Source organism: Tauraco erythrolophus (genome assembly GCF_009769465.1).
Source record: "Tauraco erythrolophus isolate bTauEry1 chromosome 27 unlocalized genomic scaffold, bTauEry1.pri scaffold_49_arrow_ctg1, whole genome shotgun sequence".
In the NCBI taxonomy this organism is placed as follows: domain Eukaryota; kingdom Metazoa; phylum Chordata; class Aves; order Musophagiformes; family Musophagidae; genus Tauraco; species Tauraco erythrolophus.
In genome coordinates this window covers 122361-145482 of record NW_028238560.1, presented here as the reverse complement: position 1 = coordinate 145482, position 23122 = coordinate 122361, and the positions used below count along the sequence as shown (strand labels likewise).

The window sequence follows — 23122 nt, the reverse complement described above, 5'->3', positions numbered from 1 at the left end:
GCGGCAGTCACTGGCTCCCCGTGGAACGGCCCGGGGGGCAGCGGCGGCTGCGGGATGTCGCTGTGAGCGCCCCGCGGGGGGCCCGGAGCCGCCGCGCGCCTCGGCTGAGCGGAGGCAGCGGCGGGTGCGCGCGGGCGGGGCGGGGCCGCCCGGCCACGCACGTGCGCTACGTGCGGCGCCTGCAGCTGCGGCGGGGCCGCCCTTCCCCCCGCACTGCGGGGGAGCGGGGCGTTGAGCCGTGTCCCCCCGCCCCGGGTAACGGAGGAGGGGCACCGCCCGGCGGGGGGCGAACCACGTTAGTCGTTGGTGCGGGGGGAGGGCGCCTCCTCATCCCCGTTACCGGCAGAGGCCTTCCCCCTGCTGCCGCGGGGCCGGCGGAGGGGCGCCCCGGGCGGCGGGAGCGGAGCGGGGCCTGGCCCCCGCCGCGGGGCGCGGAACAAAGGGCTCGGGCCGGGCCCGCCGGGGCGCGCAGCGCCGCCCGGGGCTGGGCCAGACAATGCGGCCCCGCCGCGCCGCGCGGCCCCGCCCCGGCCGTGACGCAGCCGCCGTGCAGCCAATGGCGGCGAGCGGAGAGGCTCTTTAAAAAAAGAAGTGCCGGCCAGCGGTGGCTGTCAGCTGTGGCGGATCCCTCCGCGCATGTAAACAGAGCGCCGAGGGCCGCGGCCCGAGTGCCGCTCAGCGACGCCGGGGCGGCGGAGGGCGCGGCGGTGCGCGGCGGCTGGCTCGGCCCAGCCCAGCCGGTGCGCAGAGAGCAGCCCCCGGGTCAGGAGCGGCCGTGCGGGGGAGCGGTGCTGCCCGCGGGGGTGGGCACGGGGCCCAAGAGCGCAGCGCAGGGCTGAGGGGCTTCCCCGAACCGGCGGTGCTGGGGAGAGCGGCCGCGAGCAGGGCCGGGCGGGCCTAAGGGCCGGGGCCAGGGCCCGCGCACAAAGGCGCCGGTGCGCGGGGCCGGGGCCCGGCCGGGTGCCGGCGTACGGCACGGGGCTCCCGGGGAGCCTTAGCGAGCGGTGCGTTCGGGGCCGCCCGTCCCTGAGCGCTGAGCCCGGCGGCGGGTAACGACCCGAGCTCGGGACAGGGCCTGGAGTGGCTTCGCGCTGACCAGGCCGGGCAGTGGCCCGTGGCGAGGGGAACTGTGGCCGGCTCTTCGCCCCGCCCCCGCCAGCGGCCAGCGGGCAGACGAGAGCGCGCTGCCCCGGTGGTACCGGGCCCTCCCTGGGGTCCAGCCCCGACGCCCCCTCACAAAGGCGCGTGACAGGGCGGGGCGGCCACCGCCCCCTCCCCCCGCCCAGGCCGGGGCGGACTCTTTTTCTCTCACTCTCAGACTGTTTGTCCCCCCCCCCCCACCACACACACACACACACACACTCCCCCCTCCCGGCGGAGGCGCACGTCCCGTTCCAGCGGCGCTCAGCGGCCCAGCGGCTGTTGGAGGATTGTTCGGAGCGGCGGCGGAGAGCGGCCCCTGGCCCGGGCCATGGCCGAGTTCCTGCCCCCTCCTGAGTGCCCCGTCTTCGAGCCCAGCTGGGAGGAGTTCGCCGACCCCTTCGCCTTCATCCACAAGATCCGGCCCATCGCCGAGCAGACCGGCATCTGCAAGGTGCGGCCGCCGCCGGTGAGTGCCCGCATGGCGCCGCCGGGGAACGGCCTTTGTGTGGTGGCCTGGCCCGCACTGGCGACCACCCGCCCCTTCTGCCCCCTCACGCCGGTGGCCGCTCCGCTTCCCTCGGGCGCGCAGGTGACCCCCGGGCAGGTGGGGCCGGCCGGGGAGGGCAGGCGGGGCCGCCCCCTCCGCCGCCGTGAAGTTTCAGCGCGCCCGGGCCGGGGGCGAGGGGCTGGAGGCGACTTACGGCGCGCCCGCCCGTCCCCGCCCGCCCGTCTAAGTCGCTCCCAAGTGCCGGAGTTGCCCGGCAGGAAAGTGGCCGGAGCCGACGCCGGTTACGAGCGGCTGCTGCGGCCGCGCCGCCCTCCCCGCCTCGCGGGGCTCGGCCGCTCTTCCGGCCCCGCTGCGCGGCCCCCCGAAGTTACAAGTCGGCCGGGCCCCCGCGGCTGCAGCGGGCGCTGGCGGCGAGCGGGGCCCGTGCCGAGCCCCAGAGGAGGCAGCTGCCTGGGTGCTGCCCTCCATGTTGGCATTGTGGTGCTGGGGGCTGCGGGGGCCGCTCCGCCGCGGCCTTCCGCCGGCCCTGCCCCTGGTCCGGGTGCGTTTGGACACGGGTAGCTGTTTCCTCAAGTTGAACAGCACCAAACTCCGCAGCTGAGAGTTTGGCTGGTGGCTTTGCGAGCTGAATCCTAGACAGACATGGCCACCATTTTAGAGTGCAGTACACAGTGGGGAGAGTAATAAGCCTTCATCTTCATTATCGTCCTCTCCACCGATGGTGTAGTAAGCTCAAAACTGGGGTGTGAATTCTGATTTCCTTTTGTTGGTCTACTCAATTTACTGAGAAGTGCTGCAAAGATCTTAGAACCATAGGTTGTGTAGTCGTAATTCTTAGTTTGTTTAAAGGGATAAACAACCGCACTGGTGAGGAGAGGGGCTTCTTAGAGTAACAATCTAGTTAACAAGCATGTGATTCACCTTTATTTTGAGTGAATTGCTCTGGAGGGTGGTAGAAGTCTGGGGTGCTGCAGTTGGCTTGAGGTAGTTAACATGACAGCAACAGCTAGAACGCTAAACAGCAGCTGAGAGCCTTAAATCTCATGCAGAAGGTGAAGCTGACAGAACATTTCTGCAGACTTCAGTTTTGTGGGTGAGACTTTTGAGTTCAAAGAAATAATGTTCAGAAACAAATGCTTCTCAGTTTCATGTATTGATCATTGTTGGGATTCCTGTTGGCAATCATCCTTTTCCTTCCGAATTAAAATAGAAGTAACTCTGAATTACTGTCTGAAATGATAGAAACGTTTTTAACAGATTGAATAATGTGAATCTCATCAGAGAAGAAGATGTGTCTCTTCCCTGGAAGAGTCTGAGTTTGCAGTGGTATGAACACACACGAGAACACTCTTGCATTTATACCTAGGTAGAATATGCCGGTGCCCCTTTTCATGCAGTGTAGCCAAAGGCTTACATAGTTGAGGGGATAAAATGGTTTTCATTATACAGTCAACATTGAACTTATGTAATATTTTTTAGTAGAACAATCCTTTTGGGTTGTATATTACGAACGGTATTTCAGCAACTGTGAGCAGAACAGATTTTTTGTGAAGATGTTTTCAGTTGTAGTTTGTTTTAAAAAATTTCATCTGTGTTTTTTGGCTGCTTGTGTAAAAAGCCAAAACCCTGTAATAAAGGCTTCTTGTAAGGTGTATTATCTGTTAGAGACTCATAAATGAATATCTCTCCTAAGGAATGAATTACTTATTTCAACTGCATTTTCAGCATACTCTGATCCTCACTTACTAAAGAGCTAATACCTGTCTGTGTTTATAATCATGTGTTTCACTGAACATGTTTAGAAGCAGGATGAAAACAGTTGGAGCTGCTGAGGGCTGAACACCTAATAGTTGCATGGAGCCTGGCTTTCATGAGAGCTTGGCTACCATGGCTCTTACCTACCCTAGATGATTGCTTGGATGACTTGTGCAAGCAGTTGTTCATTCACCAGCCTAGAGCATAGAGGGAGCCCTTCCAAATCTACCAGAAAAAGCCTGGGAGTTGACGTAGTTCCTGGCCTTCCAGAAAACAGGAGCCACAATTGAGTTATTGTTCTTTTCTCTGTAATCAGGTGATTTATAATACCATGAGCTACAAACTATACCGACCTTTTGACAAAATTATGTATGTTCCAACAGAATGCACTGTTTAACAACAGCTGAGGTGTGAAATCTTCATGAGTTCAAGTGAAGCTTTTGCCTGTGTCCTTAATCTGGTTACGTACGCATAGGCAGCACCATGAACTGTCAAGATCTGTGCTGAAAAAGGAATTAAAAATTCGATTGCTAGACTTGCATTATTTTAGCTTAACCTCTGCTGGATAATTATCAGCAGACAAATTTGTGCTTTTGTGTCTGAACTGCAACATCGAATAATGGTGTGTGAGACTGGTGGTACCCAATTGTAGCTTAACAATTTGATCATGAAGAAGTGCTTACTCCTAAGCTAGCTCTGATTTTCAGCACCAGACTGTGAAGAGGAGAGCTCCCTGTTCTCTGAAGGACCAGGGTCATCTTTTTCTCTGGTACCTTTCTGCTGTCATTAGCTGGGCACTGGGTAGCCTTGGAGAAAACCACATCTGTGGTGGCTCCTTTTGTGTGGCAGGTTTTGAGGAGAGTGAACTGTTTTGTGAGGGGGTTATCGAGGCATCTGATGTACCGTAGACTTCTGGGTGGAAGATAACGGATTCTGGGTGATGGTTGCATGTTCATAAGATGAAAAAACATCCAGGAATATAACAGGAGTTGTAATTTCTGCATAGCAGTTTGCAGCTGAGCACTCAAAAGAAGCTTTCTTCATCTTCGTTGCAGTTCAGTTTGTTCCAGTCATCACTGATTTAGTTTTGCTCTTATTTGGGTGATTCTGGGATACTGCAATGTCTTGTAGAGGGTGCAACAATAACCATATTCACTGACACCGTTTTGTATGGAACAGCAAAGCGAAGGCTTTTTTTAACAGTCTTGAGCATAAGTAGACAGTCCTGTTGGTAGCAGTCTTCAGATGAGATACAGGGCTTTACCAGTGGTCGTTGCTTCTGGTAGGTAACGTGCTATGTAAATCAGCGATACTTCCACTCTGCTGCTGAACTGAAGGTGGGGAGCTAGATGCAGAAAAGTGAATGGTGTACAACTTTTTTGCAGTCCATCACATGCTGTTTTGTAGTTGGAATTTTCTTCTATGAACTGAAAACATCCTCGTAGGATTTCTTTATTAAACAGTAGTCTGGAATAGTGGTTTATTCCAAAACTTGGCATGTCAAGTGCTTGCTTTACATTATGGAGGATTTTATGATAGCTCTGCAAATTACTGGAGGCATTTAGAGGCATGAAATGAAGTATTGCTTGAGCATAATATCATTGTTATTTGAAGTAAGTAGTTACTAGTAATTAATGAAAGCAAATAGTCTAACAAATTTGAAGTCTAGCTCCAAGAATAAAAGGTAAAATGTAGAGCATATGATACTGTTTCTTCAAGTGTTTCCTTGAGAATGGACTTGTTGTTCCACTTCCACACTAACTTGTGTAGTTGTTTTGCTGCCATGAAGAAATAGCTAATAGCAATTACTTAAGCCTTACTTACCATATTAATCTGTTTCAATATATTGTACAATATACTAGAAACACCATAATTTTTCCATGGCCAAACATGAAAATTGAGAAAATTCAGGCTAAATTTCATTGCTTTAAATAGTGTGAATATGAAGAAATAGAGTTAAGGCCTCCAAGTAACCTTAAGTCTGCCGTGATAAAACTAAGCATTTAAGATTAGAAAGTCTGTATTAATGTATCTGAAATCCTGAAGTAATTGATGCTGGATTTCTCTGAATTAGTGACTGGCATTTTTCAGTAAATGCTGGAATACTGGGAAACTTTCAGGAGGGCAGGAAAAATTAATTTCCTTATGGGCTTAAATTCTTTGTGAGTGCAAGAGTTGTTGACCATATCTTGCTACAGGGTAGAAGAATGACTGATACCATCCTGCATAGGAACTTGAAAAGTATGAAATACAATTGTATGAAAACCGATGTCAAATTAGTTTGATTGTTTTCTATGAGACTCTGTATTTGGTTAAGTCAGTTGTGTTGTCATGATCTGAGATCTAAAAATTTAACTTAGTGTGTTGCAGTATTCCAATTATAATAATTGTTATTGTGCAAAATTGATACCATACTGAAGGAATCACAAATTATTTCACCTGTTAAAGAGAATTTGTAATGAAGGATACGTTTCTAATGGTCTTTCAACACCTCAAGCCAAGGGTATCTAGTTTTCCTTAAAAGTCTAGAAGAAAAGAAATTGTGCCATGTAGATCACAGGTTTATAGTGAACAGTACGTTGTTATAGAGGATCCCAATTGCCTAGTAAACAATGGACGTTATGAAACAGTCATCGTGTAAGTGGGACTCAGTGTGAAGTTTTACGTTTAGGAACACAATAACATAGCACAGTCTTAGAGGAGGGAATATTGTAGAAAAAGAACTGTGGATCCTGGTGGAAACCTGTGCAATGGTAGAATGAATGCTTCCACTAAACCAGGGAATGCAGCTTTTGAGTTTCTCAGTAAAAAATTGAATTATTTTACCTCTGTGGTAGCATGAGAGTAGAAAATACTGCATTTAGAATACTGCGCTCGTTTGAGGATTTTAAAAAGATTTGACAACTAGAGAGAGTACAGAGAAGTGTGAATAAAGTTCTGCATGGGAAAGAATGAATTTTGAAAAATTTAACCTTGAACAAGCTTGAGTGGTGAAACCTAAAGGCACAGGGTTTCTGAGAACTGAAGCTGCGGCTCCAGGGATGTGTTTCGAGGAGCAGCATTAATTTGAACTACGTCTGTTCAGGCTTCTCATTCATCTGTTTACTTGATTTATTGTCATTTTTAGGGATAAAAAGAAAAACACAAAACAAACCAAAAATCCTTCATTAAACTGTGGACTAAACCCAGTTCGCTTTTGAAGCAACTTTGTTGAGGGCTCTGGTGATCTCCTGGTGCTGGAGCTGTAAAACATACCACTGCTAAAACAGGAATTAATGCAGAGAATTGTTATACTTTGTCCTAAACAGGAAGTTGATTGTGATGATCCCTCTGATTTGGTAATATACAGAGGCTCAGTCAGTTGATTTTATCAAAAAGAAAACAGAGAGAACTCAATTAAAATATGTAAGTGAGCTTCATAGGGAGAAAATAATAGGTACTGCGTCACTTGTCAGTCTCGATGAGAAGCGCTTGAGCTGCTGATTCCTGTTCGGCACAAGCCAAGTTCAGGCATGCATTTTGACCTGTGAAAGGTAAAAACATTAGGAAAAAAGCCAGAGTGGTGGTGGATTTGCCCCTTTCTGGCACTTTGGGGTCAAGAATGGGCACTGTTGGGGGAGGAAATGTTTTACTGCTGAGGTTCCTGTTGACATGCTGTCAAATTCTTGCAAAGAAAAATTGGTCAGTCACCGAAACTTATTAGGAAATTTTTTTCTTTAAATGAAGAATTCACTGTGTTGAATACAGGGGTCATATGGTGAAATTAAGTAAGTTCAGAGCAGGTTATTTACTGGTTTTCTCTGATATTTAATTATCAGGAAGGTATGAAAAAGGAGTATTCTTTTACTAATGGCAGCTGCCATGTGCAGCGCTGTTGTGGTCACCAGTGGTATGGTTTCTGCACTTTAAACTCTGAAACGTTGGAGTTTGTTTAAAGGATGATGAGAATGTCCTGTCCTTGACTCAGTCTCTTCCAGTGAGGGGTTTTCAACACTTTCTCTGTTAAGCTCATTGAAAATTTAAGATGAAACAATTTAGTCTGGAGCTCTCTATATGGGGCAATAGTAGCAGCAAGTTTGGGGAGTTTTTGTAGTTTTTTGTTTGTTTGACTTGAGATAAACTGTGTGAATTAGCTAAAAGCTGAAATTAGAGTTTCAAACTAAACACAACTCCCTTCTGCAGCATTGAAATTAAAACTGCCAGTGAATGGAACTAATTTATGCCTGCATATCCATTAGGATGTGCTCTCTCTCAAGCCCACATTACTGGGTTGTATGTGGGAACTGCTGGAGGGGAGTGCTGTGCACATGTTCTGGAGACCAGGTTGAGTTTTTAAAAGCCAGGAAGAACTTCTGGGATCATACAACCTGCCACCCTTTTATGTGTCTGGGTAAATTGCTTTTCACTGAAAGTAGATGCTTTACAAGTGAATCTGAGCAGCTTGAATGGAGAGTGTTATCGGTAGCTGGGGTTGCAGACAGTTGCTGTTGCAGCGGCTGAAGCCACAGAGGAATCTCCACGCAGAGCCCTGGTCAGCTGAGGCTCTGCGGCTGCCGATGGACAGAGCCAGCAGCGTTGTCTGTAGCTGATCTGCTTCTCTTCTGGGATGGCTGTTAAATTCAGATCTTTTCTTAATCTGAGTTATGTTGAGATTAAAATCCAGGTTTTGAAAGCTGTTGGTACAGATCCATAGAGGGCACAGACTGTCTCCAAAGGCTTGTGATGGGAGAACTCCAGAAACGGTCATCTGCACTGTCCGTGCCGCTCACCGTTTGGATGTCCTCTGGGAGCGTACTGTGGGATCAGACAGAAAGTCCTTCTACAACATACTGTGTCTTGAGTGAAGGTGACAGTTGCTCTTGGGGCCTGATGCCCTTCGTTGCTGACAGCAGAGTGCTGATGGATGCTCTGCTTCTAGGTCTAGGTCAATGCCTTTGAAGCGGATCGGGGATCTTGGATTCGCTGTCAGGGCACTGACCCTGACACCCCATGCATCTCCAGCTGTTTGTGTGGTGCTGCTGGTACGTTGCATTTCCTTGGCTGGTGCTGCCAGAGCCTCTGTATCTGTTGCTTGCGTGCAGTTGCCTTCATGGAGAGAAAACTGGTATCTCCTGTATGTAAACCCTGCTACCTATTTTGTGTTAATTTTCAAACTCTATGTATAGTTTCTTTCCTCTGCCTTCAGGTCCCAAAGAGCAGCTGGCTCTGATGCTTGAGAATCATTTCCAGTTTACCTGAGCTTTTATTTCTCTCCAAGCTTGGAGCTGGCACAGAAACACTGGCGTCTAGAGAGATGGTTCCCACTGCAAGCTTGCCTGGCTGTGGTTCTCGGAGTGAAGGATTTGTGGTTGCGTTTATTCTCCTTCGCTAGTCTGCAATACCTAACAGAGCCCGATTTTGTGTCAAATGAGAAATATTCCACCAAGCTTACATAATTGAGGAGTTCTGTGTGTACGCCATGTTACTGCACCTGAAGTCCCTTCTTAGCAAGGAGGAATTCAGTGTTTTTGGTGGAAAAGTCACCTGTACTCAAAATGATCAAGCAAGGACCGTGTCACTGCAAATTAGGTTAGCTGATGATGTGAGTTACCAACTAATGTTAGCCTTTTAACAGGGTCAGAGAGGGATTAGTTCCTGTTCAAAAGGAAACTTTGTGGATGACCCACTGACAACGCTGGGGTGATAAATGGTGGTGCACATCAGTTTTACATAGATTCTGCCATCTGAGTTTCTTCGGAGTGTGTTTTTAATGTAGTCATAAAACCATGAGTCTGAAGGGGACCTCCTGAGTCACTGAGGCAGCTCCTTCCCTCTCAGAGACGGCAATCACGTAACACCTTTGCAAGGGCAAGATCATAGATCTGGGAACAAAGAATGTAGGTCATGCTCGCAGGATGGGCATCCTGGGAAGCAGTGAATTGCTATAGTTAAATGAATGAATGTGTTTTGCTGGCAAGAATTGCTAATTTATTATTTTGGATCTTACTATGAGACACTGTCTAGCAAAATCATGAAAGTGATGTCTTTTTTTTGTGTGTGACATTGGGGAGATTGCAACTAGAATGCTATTTGTGGTTTTCAAAAGATGATGAAAAAATAGGAGAGGTTTCAGAAAAAAGCCCGAGGAAAATTTTCATTTGCGCAGCTGGAAAGCTGGTCCTGAAGAGAAGAAAAAATGTATTTGTTTATTGAAAAATGTCTTGAAACATTGCTTCCAGGAAACATTCATGAATAGCTTCTTGGACAGTAAGCAAACAAGATATTTGGTTAAAAATGAGATGGGGATACGGGGAAAAAGAAAAGTAGAAGCTAACTAACTTGTAGAACAGCTTACTGGTGACAGTGGTAATTTCTTGTTCACTTGAATTCAAGGGGGTGGTTAAATTTTAATTAGATAGTGAGTTTGAATGAGGTGCAAGGTTTACCAGCTGAAATTATATGAAGCCTGCAATCTCTCTAGCGATGAATCTGGCAAGAGAAATGCAGAAATAGTATAGAAGTAGTTCTTCTGACCATTTGTGGTTTGCATTACTACTTGAAATATTACTGTGATTCTTAGAGTATGCCTTCTGCACAGTTAGATTTGTCTATAAAGTTTATAGAAAAATTTGAAATTTTGATGCCAGTCTCATTTTTTGGCATGGATTTGTATTCAGGTTTATTCTACTAGGTCTGGTTAACAAATGCACACTGATGTAGGTAAATGATTTTGTCTTGCAAGCTTCTAACAGTCATGCATGGACAACAGAAAGTAACAAAGTCATTTCAGACGAAGAGTCTGGGTGGTGTAAAACCTCCTGATTTTTTTTTAAATTCTGGTTTTCTTGGGGTTTTTTTGCGTATCCTTAATCTTAGTGTTTAGTGTAGTTGTTGAAAGAGACTTAAATAGATCTTTTTGAACTTGTTTTGTGTTTTTTTTTTTTAAGAAAGGGGGAAATCCAGGCCAGTTGCTTTTGAGGACCTTGCAAGTGCACACCGGATGGGAGTGGCTGGTCTCACAGGTCTCTGGGACACAGACTGGAGGGAGGTGTGCCCGTGGAGTTGGTGTGCCCGTGGAGTTAGTTGGTGTGCCCGTGGAGTTGGTGTGCCCGTGGAGTTAGTTGGTGTGCCCGTGGAGTTAGTTGGTGTGCCCGCGGAGTTGGTGTGCCCGTGGAGTTAGTTGGTGTGCCCGTGGAGTGAGTTGGTGTGCCCGTGGAGTGAGTTGGTGTGCCCGTGGAGTGAGTTGGTGTGCCCGTGGAGTTAGTTGGTGTGCCCGTGGAGTTAGTTGGTGTGCCCGTGGAGTGAGTTGGTGTGCCCGCGGAGTGAGTTGGTGTGCCCGCGGAGTGAGTTGGTGTGCCCGCGGAGTGAGTTGGTGTGCCCGCGGAGTTAGTTGGTGTGCCCGCGGAGTTAGTTGGTGTGCCCGCGGAGTTAGTTGGTGTGCCCGTGGAGTTAGTTGGTGTGCCCGCGGAGTTAGTTGGTGTGCCCGCGGAGTGAGTTGGTGTGCCCGCGGAGTGAGTTGGTGTGCCCGCGGAGTTAGTTGGTGTGCACGTGGAGTTAGTTGGTGTGCCCGCGGAGTTGGTTGGTGTGCCCGCGGAGTTGGTTGGTGTGCCCGCGGAGTTAGTTGGTGTGCCCGCGGAGTTGGTTGGTGTGCCCGCGGAGTTAGTTGGTGTGCCCGCGGAGTTGGTTGGTGTGCCCGCGGAGTTAGTTGGTGTGCCCGCGGAGTTAGTTGGTGTGCCCGTGGAGTTAGTTGGTGTGCCCGCGGAGTTAGTTGGTGTGCCCGCGGAGTTAGTTGGTGTGCCCGCGGAGTTAGTTGGTGTGCCCGTGGAGTTAGTTGGTGTGCCCGTGGAGTTAGTTGGTGTGCCCGCGGAGTGAGTTGGTGTGCCCGCGGAGTGAGTTGGTGTGCCCGCGGAGTGAGTTGGTGTGCCCGCGGAGTGAGTTGGTGTGCCCGCGGAGTGAGTTGGTGTGCCCGCGGAGTTAGTTGGTGTGCCCGCGGAGTTAGTTGGTGTGCCCGCGGAGTTAGTTGGTGTGCCCGCGGAGTTAGTTGGTGTGCCCGCGGAGTTGGTTGGTGTGCCCGCGGAGTTGGTTGGTGTGCCCGTGGAGTTGGTTGGTGTGCCCGCGGAGTGCCCGCGGAGTTAGTTGGTGTGCCCGCGGAGTTAGTTGGTGTGCCCGCGGAGTTAGTTGGTGTGCCCGCGGAGTTGGTTGGTGTGCCCGCGGAGTTAGTTGGTGTGCCCGCGGAGTTGGTTGGTGTGCCCGCGGAGTTAGTTGGTGTGCCCGCGGAGTTAGTTGGTGTGCCCGCGGAGTTAGTTGGTGTGCCCGTGGAGTTGGTTGGTGTGCCCGCGGAGTGCCCGCGGAGTTAGTTGGTGTGCCCGCGGAGTTAGTTGGTGTGCCCGCGGAGTTAGTTGGTGTGCCCGCGGAGTTGGTTGGTGTGCCCGCGGAGTTGGTTGGTGTGCCCGCGGAGTTGGTTGGTGTGCCCGCGGAGTTGGTTGGTGTGCCCGCGGAGTTAGTTGGTGTGCCCGCCGAGTTGGTGTGCCCGGGCTCTCCTCTCGCAGCCAGGCCCGTTTGCGGGCCGTCGGGTTCGCGTCAGCCTTGCCGCGAGAGCTGCCTCTGGTGGTGCGGCGGTGTTCCCGAGGTGCCCGAAGGCATTGCTGTCAGACACGTCTCAGTACTCCTTCTAGTGAGCGTTGCATTTATTGTAAGTTGTGCTTCAAAGTGTGTACAAGCTTTTGGTTGACTAGGTGATACACTTACTAAAGAAGGGTTGAAAGCATCTTGCTTAGGAATTGGGCAACTTGCCATACCCTGTAATATGAGATGATAAATATTACTCTCATGGGTTATATCAACTTGTAGTTCAGATGCTTCAGAATGAGCTGTTGTCACTTTAAAATGAATCAATGATAGTCAGGATTGTCTGTTTACTACACCTGCTGTAAATTTCTCCAGATGGTGAATGGCTCTCTGTCTGTAACTGTGACTAATGTCATGTGAAACAGTTTGTGATAAATGGGATGTGCAGTAGTCAGAAGTCTTTTTATAATGATCTAATATGACCTATTATATAATACATAGCATACATTTCTCTCAGCTTTAGTAGCTGCTTAAAAATGTCAAAAGCCAGAATAAATCCAGTGTTATTTCTCATTAAGCCAATTTACTGTATCTCAACAGAAGTTCTTGCAATGACTTTCTCCTTGCTAAAAGTTAAACACTTTTAAGGCTGTTAATTTTTTTTCTAGTTAATGGACCCATCTGCCTGAGAGACTGAAAAGCCATATCCTGGAAGTCCTGCATTGAATAGATCGAGTTTCCAAAGCTTCTCTTTGTAAAACAGCTGATGTACCATCAAAGTGTTCTGGTGTGTGTATTGTTCATTCAGTATCATTAAACTTAAACTGCAAGGTGTAGAAAATACCTGTTGTGGAAGTTTGTGTTGTTTGGAGTCGTGTTACTTTTTCCGATGAACCAGGTAACTAGTGCTTTGCTAGAGCAAGCGTCTTTGGCCAAAAAGGAGAGTTTCCCAAAACGTATGCCAGTCAGTAATAAATAGGAGATGTGTGGAGCTTATCGGCTAATTCTGAGTAGTATGTTTTGGTATGCCATGTTGTGAATGAGGTGTTTCTGTAAGATAATGCACAAAAACGTCTGCATTTGCTTTCATTAGCAGAGGGAACAAACTTGTTTCTCTCCTGTCTGAAGACAGACTGCTTTTAGCAGTGAGCCCTAAGTCTGTATCTGTCCTGGGGACCCTTGTGTGGGTAGGTAGGAATCCTGTTCTTCCTGTTGTGCCCCAGGGCACACAGGCTTTCCTCTGGGCTGCTCCCCAGAGCAGCAGACTCCGTGCCAGGGGACGTGTGGCCCAACCAGAAGAGTCTCCTGTGTTTTCCTCTTCCTTCTTCAGCTTTACTGAGGGTCTGCCAGTGCTTTGGCTGTAAGCGATAGCCTTGAAGCACAGCATCAGGGTCAGTGACAGCGTTAGAGGTAGCGTCATTGCCTGTGTGAGCTGAATTCTTGCTGCTGTTCTTTTTATTCCTGTTTCATGTCCTCTGCAGATCCTTATTACAGGATCCTGTTTTAGAGTAATGCATGGCCCACCTGGAGACAGCCTTAGCTTATTGCTTGGCTAAGCAGTCAGTCAGCTCGTGCCTCTTTTGTTTTCATTTACTTTCTCAGTCTAAGCAAAGTGCTTAGGGTCTTACACCTCTCCCTTTGACAGTTTAATTTGGTCCCTAGATTGTCCCATGGGTGTTCTGTGCGTCGTGACGACTATGTGCTCTCTCCTGATTTAGTTGCCTGTCTTCTGTCTTCATGTATGGAGCAAGCTCCAGACTTATGCCTAACTATTCGGTTCAGCTTGAATGTCAGATTTCCTGTGTTGAAGTATGACACTTCAAATCTTGCCCTAAATGTTCCCAGTCATGTTTCTCATCTTACACTTTGGGGGCCATGAGATATTGGGAGATTACAAAAGAATGTCAAAGGTTTTCTTCGTCAGACTTGCAATTTTTCATTGCATTTGGTGTTCTGGCAACCAAAAATGTAGGGTTAATTTTAATGTAGTTGTTTAAGAACATCATGCCATTGGACACCAGTCCTAGTCTTGTGGTTGAAAGAAAAAAAAAAAATTATTGAGAAGCGTGTTTCACTGGTTGAGGATTGACCATTCTCTTGATAATTTGTCATCCTGACCACCCCTCTCTATTGTCATCTAATTTCCAGTTCAGATTTTAATTTCAACCTGGCTCTGCCAAGTTTTGATGTACTGAAAATGCCTTGTAGGATCATAAAACTTCTCTCTCATTGTTAATTTAGAGGTGTGGATTAGTCAACGTGTGTTTGATAAAATGCATAGATTTGCATCCCTCTTAGCTCTTCAGGCTTTCTGCGCTCTTGTTGACTCTTTCGTCTCTTCTCTCTAGTTGTGGAAGTACTTAGTTCTGCTTTGGGCTTGCAGTAGTGCTAGGATGGGGTTGTGATAATGTAGAATTGAGCCTGGATGTTTGTATGTAAGACAATTGCTCTGCAAATCCTCTATGGCTGTGTTTGACACTAGTTAGTTTAGCATGTCTGCTAAAATAACAAATATTCCTACTTGTGATGCGGACCTTATTTAAGTTGCTTTACTTCTTGCTTTTAGTTCTTGCTTTTAGTTCTTGCTTTTAGTTCTTGCTTTTACTTCTTGCTTTTACTACTTGCTCCGGCAAGATCATGGAGCAGATCCTCCTGGCAACTATGCTAAGGCACATAGAAAACAAGGAGGTGATTGGTGACAACCAACATGGCTTCACTAAGGGCAAATCCTGCCTGACTAATTTGGTGGCCTTCTATGATGAGATTACAGCATTGATGGATAGGGAAAGAGCAACTGACATCATCTACCTGGACTTATCCAAAGCGTTTGATACTGTCCCACACGACATCCTTGTCTCTAAACTGGAAAGGCATGGTCTTGATGGATGGACCACTTGGTGGATAAGGAATTGGCTGGATGGTCACACTCAAAGAGTTGTGGTCAACGGTTCAATGTCCACACGGAGGCCAGTGACGAGTGGTGTTCCTCAGGGGTCAGTACTGGGACCAGTGCTATTTAACATCTTTGTTGGAGACATGGACGGTGGGATCGAGTGCACCCTCAGCAAGTTTGCAGATGACACCAAGCTGTGTGGTGTTGTGGACACGCTGGAGGGAAGGGATGCCATCCAGAGGGACCTTGACAGGCTGGAGAGATGGGCCTGTGAGAACCTCATGAAGTTCAACAAGGCCACGTGCAAGGTCCTGCACGTGGGTCGGGGCAATCCCAAGCAAAAGTACAGGCTGGGCGGAGAATGGATTGAGAGCAGCCCTGTGGAAAAAGACTTGGGAGTGCTGGTGGATGTGAAGCTCAACACGAGCTGGCAATGTGCGCTGGCAGCCCAGAAAGCCAACCGTGTCCTGGGCTGTATCAAAAGGAGCGTGGCCAGCAGGTCGAGGGAAGTGATTCTGCCCCTCTGCTCTGCTCTCGTGAGACCCCACCTGGAATACTGTGTTCAGCTCTGGAGTCCCCAACACAAGAAGGACATGGAGCTGCTGGAACGAGTCCAGAGGAGGGCCACGAAGATGATCAGAGGGGTGGAGCACCTCTGCTATCAAGACAGGCTGAGAGAGTTGAGGCTGTTCAGCCTGGAGAAGAGAAGGCTCCGGGGTGATCTTATAGCAGCTTTCCAGTACCTAAAGGGGGCCTACAGGAAAGCTGGAGAGGGACTTTTTACAAGGGTGTGTAGTGATAGGACAAGGGGCAATGGATTTAAACTGAAAGAGGGCAGATTTAGATTGGATATAAGGAAGAAATTCTTTACATTGAGGGTGGTGAGGCAGTGGAACAGGTTGCCCAGAGAAGTGGATGCCCCATCCCTGGAGGTGTTCAAGGCCAGGCTGGATGAGGCTTTGGGCAACCTGGTGTAGTGGAGGGTGTCCCTGCCCATGGCAGGGGGGTTGGAACTAGATGATCTTTGAGGTTCCTTTCAACCCTAACCATTCTATGATTCACTTTGCAGACGTTGAGGAAGTGTTCTTTTTCCTGGTAGAAAGCTCTTGTCTTACTCCACCATCAGTAGCTCTCACACACATTAACTTCATTCTGTAATTAGTGATAATAAGATAGCTTTGTATGTAATAAATTACTGTCAAGTTTAAATCAAATCTAATTTGCTTTAGTGAAGCAACGTATTGCCAAACCAACTACATGCGATAGATGTCAGAGATCTAAAAGATAAAATTGCTTTACGGTTGTATTTATAAATAATGCTACTAGTTGCAGGTATTTTGTGAAAGTAATGATAATCTTTTTTAACTGGTTGTATTCCAGCTGTTCCTCCATGTTGGCAGACAAGGAATTAAGAAAATAAGCTTTTTTTCTGTGTTTTTTTGTTTGTTTTTTAGTGCAGCTGCTGTTTGTTTTGGAGACCAGCATTTATGAATGCTACCTGCTGGATTTGTCCTTCAGGACCATTTAAAGTCTCTGCTATCAAATGTTAGTCTTCCCAGTTGCGGCAGGCATTCTGGTTTGGATCATGGTTTACTTCAGTTTGTTCTGTGTTTTGTATGGGAACAATACTGAAATAGCTAATGCAAGTGATTCCTATCTCAGAGTTGTAACTGAGTTTCTGTTGCTCTCATTTAAAGTGCTGGGTGGGTTTGACTTGTGCGGTGGCAGCACTTCCCACGGAGTTCTTCTCTGGCTATCTGGCAGACACAACCCTCTGCTGTCGTACGGTTCTTATTTGGGAATGGACCTGGCCAGGTGACAGTTGTTGTGAGACTGGGGCAAATAGCTTGTGCCACACCTTTAGCCACCCCGCGTGTATAAGGAGAAGATGGACTGACTCAGCATGCGACTGGAGGCTCATCTTTGAGGACAGGTCCTCAGTCCCCAAATGTCTTTCGTTTTGTGGTTTCAACATCTGTCTGTTTTAAAGGCACAATGAAATATTTAAGGAGTGGACTGGATTGGCAGAAGCTAACTTAGTATATTTAATTGTTTCCTGCTTTCTAGGCTTGTTCAACATGAAGTAATTTGGAAATAAAAGCAGACCTCACCAAAGCTGGAGGCTGACAGGGTGGGATGCAGCCCTTGCCTGCAGGGAGATGCTGCACAGCCACTGTGCTGGGGTCCTGCCACGTGCTGGAGAGGCACATGCTGTGCTGCTTAGGGCTGAGGAGGGTTTGGAAACCATAGAGACCTCTTCCATGCTCTTCAGGCTTACCTGGCTTTTGACTGACACATAGAGAAGTTTTCCTTCATTTTCCTGGTCCTCTGATGAAGCTCTTCTGTTTTTTCCAGGACTGGCAGCCTCCATTTGCATGTGATGTCGATAAGCTTCACTTTACGCCGAGGATCCAGAGGCTCAATGAACTAGAGGTAAACTATGAAGTTGAGCATTGCTTCTGCTCCAAAAGGTTTAAATATTTTTGAGAAGTGTTTCGTTCTACTGGATTGACCATGAGCTCTGACTTCAGCTGACAGCACTCAGGACCTCTGAACATCAGTTTTTAATTAGCACAGAAATTCATCTGTTTCAGAACCTCATTAAAACCATACCAAGCATAAAAAGTAAAGTTAATGCTCATTAAAGGAACATAATTCAGGCCTTTTCCACACAGAGGTGCTTAGAAGTGGTTAAACTCAAATTCTTAAGTGCTGTAGTTTTGTGTCTGCATTTTGCACATTTACAGCATCTTTTAAAAGTAGAAGAGATGCAACATTTAGAGAGTGCTTTAAAAGTAAGAAGCCATTTAGAAGAAACAGTTACAAAGTCTGGATTCAGTTGGTGGAAGTTTGCTGTTCGCAAGCACTTTCTTTCACTGCTTTCATGAATTTAGACTAGAAGAAGGGAGTGACGAAGAGTCCTGGTTAGCTCACTCTTGGTACAAATTGGAATGACAGTGATTCTTTGCCTGCGTGATTCTTCTTCTGCTGCTTGCTCTCTCAAGTCCTGATGTGGTTATGTGGAGTGCCAGGGTAAGGGCTTGAACACCTGGCTTTGGGTGCTAAGAGACATTTGTGTGGACACAAGCTGGTTCAGAGCTCACAGGAGTTTTAAGAACAAGCTAGTCTGTATAGACATGGCCATTTTTACCTGAAGAATAGAAAATGTAATGAAAATAAAATGTGCCAGATTTTAAATCTAAGCTACTGCTTAACAGCAACAGTCCAATTATCTTACTGTGTGAGTTGCTGTGCAAACATGAGTGTTTGGCTTTCCCTGTGCCACCTGGTTTGTATTCATAAAAATGAAACAAATGCAGTTGGGAGTGAAAAGGGCTAACAGAAAAACACTTTTAATTTTTTTTTTTTTTAAATAAACCATAAATACTGGTTTATTTTTGGTTTATTACAAGTAAACCAAATTGTAATAAACCATTACATTTTTTAATGTAATAAATCCTAGCAATGCAGCTAGTTCAGGTAGTTTTTAGCAATAATAACTCATTGCTTGTTTGTTTTCAGAAAGTACTTTTCTAAATGCATTGAAAGTTAACAAAAAGTGACGTGAGGAAAAACTGGTGGCACCTGTATGGATTTTTTTTTTCTGCATATGATGAGAGGGAAAAATGAAAATGGCACTTGCAGAGGGAAGAGCCAGGCAGGCAACTGCGGCTGCAACGTTACAAACACTGGAAAACAAAAGCTTAATCTGCATTTAGTGTACAGTTTACTTTTTCCCTTTTCAGGCCCAAACTCGTGTAAAGCTGAATTTCCTGGACCAGATTGCAAAGTTTTGGGAGCTTCAAGGATGTACATTGAAAATTCCACATGTGGAGAGGAAGATCTTGGATTTATTTCAGCTTAATAGAGTAAGACTGTTAGAAGGGAGAAACTCTTCCTAAAAATATGTTGTGTTATCTCAGTTTCTGGGATGGTATCACAATTGTTCAAAGGAGATTTTGGGGTCTATCTAAACTGGAAAAAGGGTTACTCTGTTTAACCCAGCGTAGCTAGTGTGACAAAATAGTAGGAAATACAGTATTGTGGGAGTTTGCATGTGAGATAGGAGATAATACTAAATTTCCAGCTCTTCTTTAAAGTTGAACTTGGACACAAACTGGTCAAGAATAAACTAGGCTTAACTGGAGGAAGCTTCTGAAAAGTGACGGCAGTGAAAAACATTTTTCCATTAGAAATATGGGAGAAAAAAAAGTCCAATTGGTTTTACTATGAAGCTTGTTAAACTTCTGGAAAAGTTTGTGTGTTTGGGTAGCAAGGGATGGGATTCACTGACCCCAAGGCTGTGTTCTCTCTGTTTCTTTACGTTTGGGTTAGTTTTCAGTTGATTGCTTTTGAGCCTATTTCATAGTATTTGTTGCAGTGAGAACTGATTGTACTGTGCTAAAAAGTCATGTTGGAATACAAAGTGACATGTGGCTGCGTGACAAACTGCAGCCAGCCAAATTCTCAAAAGTAGGCTGAGTTACTGTTTGATCATTTAATATAGGTGCTGACTTGTTTGTAAAGTAGTTCAACAAGTTTATTCTTCCTGAATAGGTTGTATGTTACATCTTCCAGTTACAGCTTTGAAACAACTTCCATGTTTTGGTTTTGGGGTGTTTTTTTGTGGTTTCAAATTTATGCTGTTCTGGTTTAAAATAGCAATTGTGGTGGTGTGTTTTCTTTTAAGCTGGCAGTGCTTTCCTTAAACGTTGACAAGTTTAGTATTAAACGCATGACCATTTTGTTTCTGCTTTTTAGCTAGTTGCAGAAGAAGGAGGATTTGATGTAGTTTGCAAGGAGAGAAAATGGACCAAAATAGCCACTAGGATGGGATTTGCTCCTGGCAAAGCCGTGGGTTCGCACATCCGTGCACATTATGAGCGCATTCTCTATCCTTACAACTTATTCCAGTCTGGAGCAAGCCTATTGGTAAGCTGTACTGAAGCTAACTGAAGTCCAATTAATTTAGCAGCCAGTCTGTTGTTTGTTTGTTTGTTTTTAATTGATGGAACATTTCCAAAGAATGCATTGGATGCTTTATGGCATGCAGGTGACAAGATGTAATCTGTGGTGTTGATGCAAGCAATTCAGGCAAACTTTTAATCAAAAGCAAAGTTTTTTGATAGATAAATAGTCTTCAAGGTAACCTCTTACTGATTGCTTTGAGTACTACCTTTTTGTATTTTCTCTCTACAATTTACAGAAGCCTTATGATAGGGGACACTCAGACTTCTTTAATGCTGTTTTGTAAAATGCAAAAGGCTACTATATTCACAGATGGTTATAGGTCCATTTCTGGCAGAACAAGAGTGCTATGAATCTGTATCGCTTGTACATAGAGTGACTGAGGGACTATGTCAAACCATGGCAGTTTTGTGGCAGTAACTCATCTTGCTTTTGCTAAGGATGCCCCAAGTTCGAGGATGCTTCATGGATATCGAAGTGTAGTTAACAGTGTGGCCTTTGACTTCTTTCAAGTTTAAATCTTCATCCTTCCTGCTTAGGTTTGGCCATTAAAACAGAATTCAGGGTTGATTGAGACTGGAAGCAACGTAATCTCTAATGAAAAATAGGGCTTTTCTTTTAGAGCAGTGGTTGTTTATTTGGAAAACCCAAATAGATTACAGTTGCAACGTCTATTTTTATTTATTTGAAACACTCTTACCATGGTGATCTTTCAAAGAGAGGAGTGTTGACCTTTTTTAAGCAATAAAAGCCCTAATCCTGTTACAAGCGTGTCTCCAATTTACAGAAATCAACACTAGCTGTTTACCTAAAGCTACCAAAACGAGGAAGGGAGTTAGTGTAAGTCAAGAAGTGTTGGAATTGAAGGCTTTTTACTTAGCTAGTGTTGATTGCTTTTCAGTGAAGAAGAACTAGATTCTGCAAAACCTTCAGAAAGAAATAATTTAACTTGTGTAGGTTTGAGTATTTTGCGAATGGAGCATGAGAACAAAATATAGTTGAAGAAAACTGTAGTAGGAAGACTGCTGTATCAAAAATATTTTACCTTGCCTCAAACACATTTGTATTAAGCAGTGGATAGCAACACCATTTTCTGAAGGCATTTAATTGAAAACTTTGCATTTTATTAGTTCTGAAAACTGTGGATTCTATTTTTTTTTTTGTAGCTGATCTGTTTTGTGACACCTTGCTTTGCTTCCGTATTTTTGAGGTGCAATTGAGTGCACAGGGAAAGATCTAACTGATGGTTGTGAAACAGGTAACCTCACTCATGCAAGTGTTTATCACACAATTGATGTTTACATTCGTGGTTTTCTTGGTCGTGGACTCTTTAGAAGGGAAAAGCATTCTCAAATGAGGTCATGCTTCTTTTTAAATGTAACTTACCAAGCTCTCTCTTGCAATGGACACCCAATAATTGTTCCACACGGCTGTGATTAGTGGATGCAGTGCAGGAAATGGTATTTAGGTATGGTTAACTTCATTTTTTAACTCCTTTCCCCCGCCACTAGCTGTTAAAATATTCCCCTCCCATATGTGGCAGAGGCGTGTATTTTCAATGAACTGAGAGAATCCACAGAAATATGTTGGGTTTAGCTCATTTTTCACTCTGATTTGACTTTTTATTTCCCAACCTCTTGCAATGGAGTTTGCAACGGAGTTTGTTTTGGAATTTGTTTTTTGAGGAAGACTCTCAGGTGAGATTCTTTTTGCCTTTCCTCCATGCGTTCTCAGTAAGTGGTGCTTTCCCAGATGCTTCTTGTGGAGGTGTCCATTTTATTGTATTATTGTATATTGTATTCAGTGCTTTACTGGGAATCTAAGCATCTGTGATTTTTGTTTTTGGAGCAGATGCAGCTATTTGATTTGACAGCTGTCAGTTTGAGATGTGTGGTGGTTCTTGGGATATTTCAACAAGCCTTTTGAGAGAAACTCTTCCTGCGGCTAGGATGAGCATCCATAAAAGATCAGTGCTTGCGTTCACTGATTGTTTTTTTTATTTATTTTTTTTTAAATTGGTAGTCCTTGGAGTATTTGTTGACTTCGTTCTGCAAAAACAGAAAATACGGAATAGTGTAGTTTCCACTGATAACATTGCCATAACTTAAGTCTCATCCATATCTGTGTATAGCATGAATTGTTTAGGTGTGTCTGAAATACCTGTTAAACTCACTTCCAGAGTTATTTTGACAAATACCCCAGCTGGAGATATTTCTATATACATACTAAAACAGTGAAACTGTCTGGAGCTGTTCAGAGGTGAACAAGTAGCATGTTAAGGCTCTTGTTCAGTCAAACAGCGAAAGTTTCTTAAATCAGCCAGTTCTAATAGTCAAAGCATCTTTCCACAGGGGTGTGTTCATTGTATTCTTACCCCGAAACATCGGACTGGACAGGGCTTGGGTGTTTGGCTCCAGAGAGTTGCAGCAGACCTGTTAGTGTGCTGGTTCTTGCTCCCTGTGCCTTGTTTAGAGTTACCATCTCTTCTTAGCCATGGTAACCATCAGTATGATACTACAGAGTATCATACTGCCCAGAGGGATAAATGTCCCCTGCAAGAACGGAGGTGTCCAGAATCTTCTGTCAATCCCTCTTCTGTGATGCACTGCCCAGACGGTCGCATGATCTAAAATGCAGCTCCAGTTTGGGAGGCTAGAGATGGTCTCGTGGTGGTCTGTTTTTCAGTGGATACCACCAGTTCAGTAATTCTGGGTCTGGTCTGTTTTCCAAAGAAAGGCTTTAATGTCCTGACTGGGATTCGTATGGCCAAAGATTTATATGTGTACACCTCTAATACAGATGTTCCTGTGTGAGCTAGTTCTCTAGGACCCTTTGTTGTTACTGGAGAAAAAGCAGTGCCTTTTTGTGTGATGATTCTTCTCCTCGAGTGGATACGTAGCTGGGGTAGACCAGTTGTATTCAGCAAGTACAGGGAGCCTGGACAATTAGGCTCTGTGTAAATTACTGCTTCATAAACATGTAAACCTGGAGGAGATGAATTGCATCCCTCTATTTTTTTTCCATTTTTGACATCCTGGAGGCCCTGTGAACATTCCTGCCATGTCCTTCAGCTGCCTGGCGAAGGAGCTGCTCTGTAATGGTTTCAGCTGATGGCCTTCTAATGTGCTCTCTGCCACCATTGGGAGTTCAAGGATTACACGTGCAACCATCTGCTCTGAATATGAGATCTCGATCACAGTCTTGATCACAGTCTCAATCACAGCATGTAGGATGAGCTTATGGGAGAGTAATTATGGAGAAAAGCTTAATCTTACCAAAAAGGCTCTGCTAGTTGGGACAGGACTGAA

General features: G+C 46.0%; 1 protein-coding gene across 1 annotated transcript in view; it reads left to right on the top strand.

Annotated features, from left to right (window-relative positions):
* Positions 1 to 1395: 1395 nt before the first annotated feature.
* KDM5B (lysine demethylase 5B) overlaps positions 1396 to 23122 on the top strand; it is a 64805-nt gene continuing 43078 nt past the window's right edge. The window contains 4 exon segments of the mRNA XM_086630315.1: positions 1396 to 1609; positions 17202 to 17279; positions 18593 to 18715; positions 19608 to 19778. Coding sequence (XP_086486441.1) covers positions 1472 to 1609; positions 17202 to 17279; positions 18593 to 18715; positions 19608 to 19778 — 510 coding nt within the window. The 5' untranslated portion in view covers positions 1396 to 1471.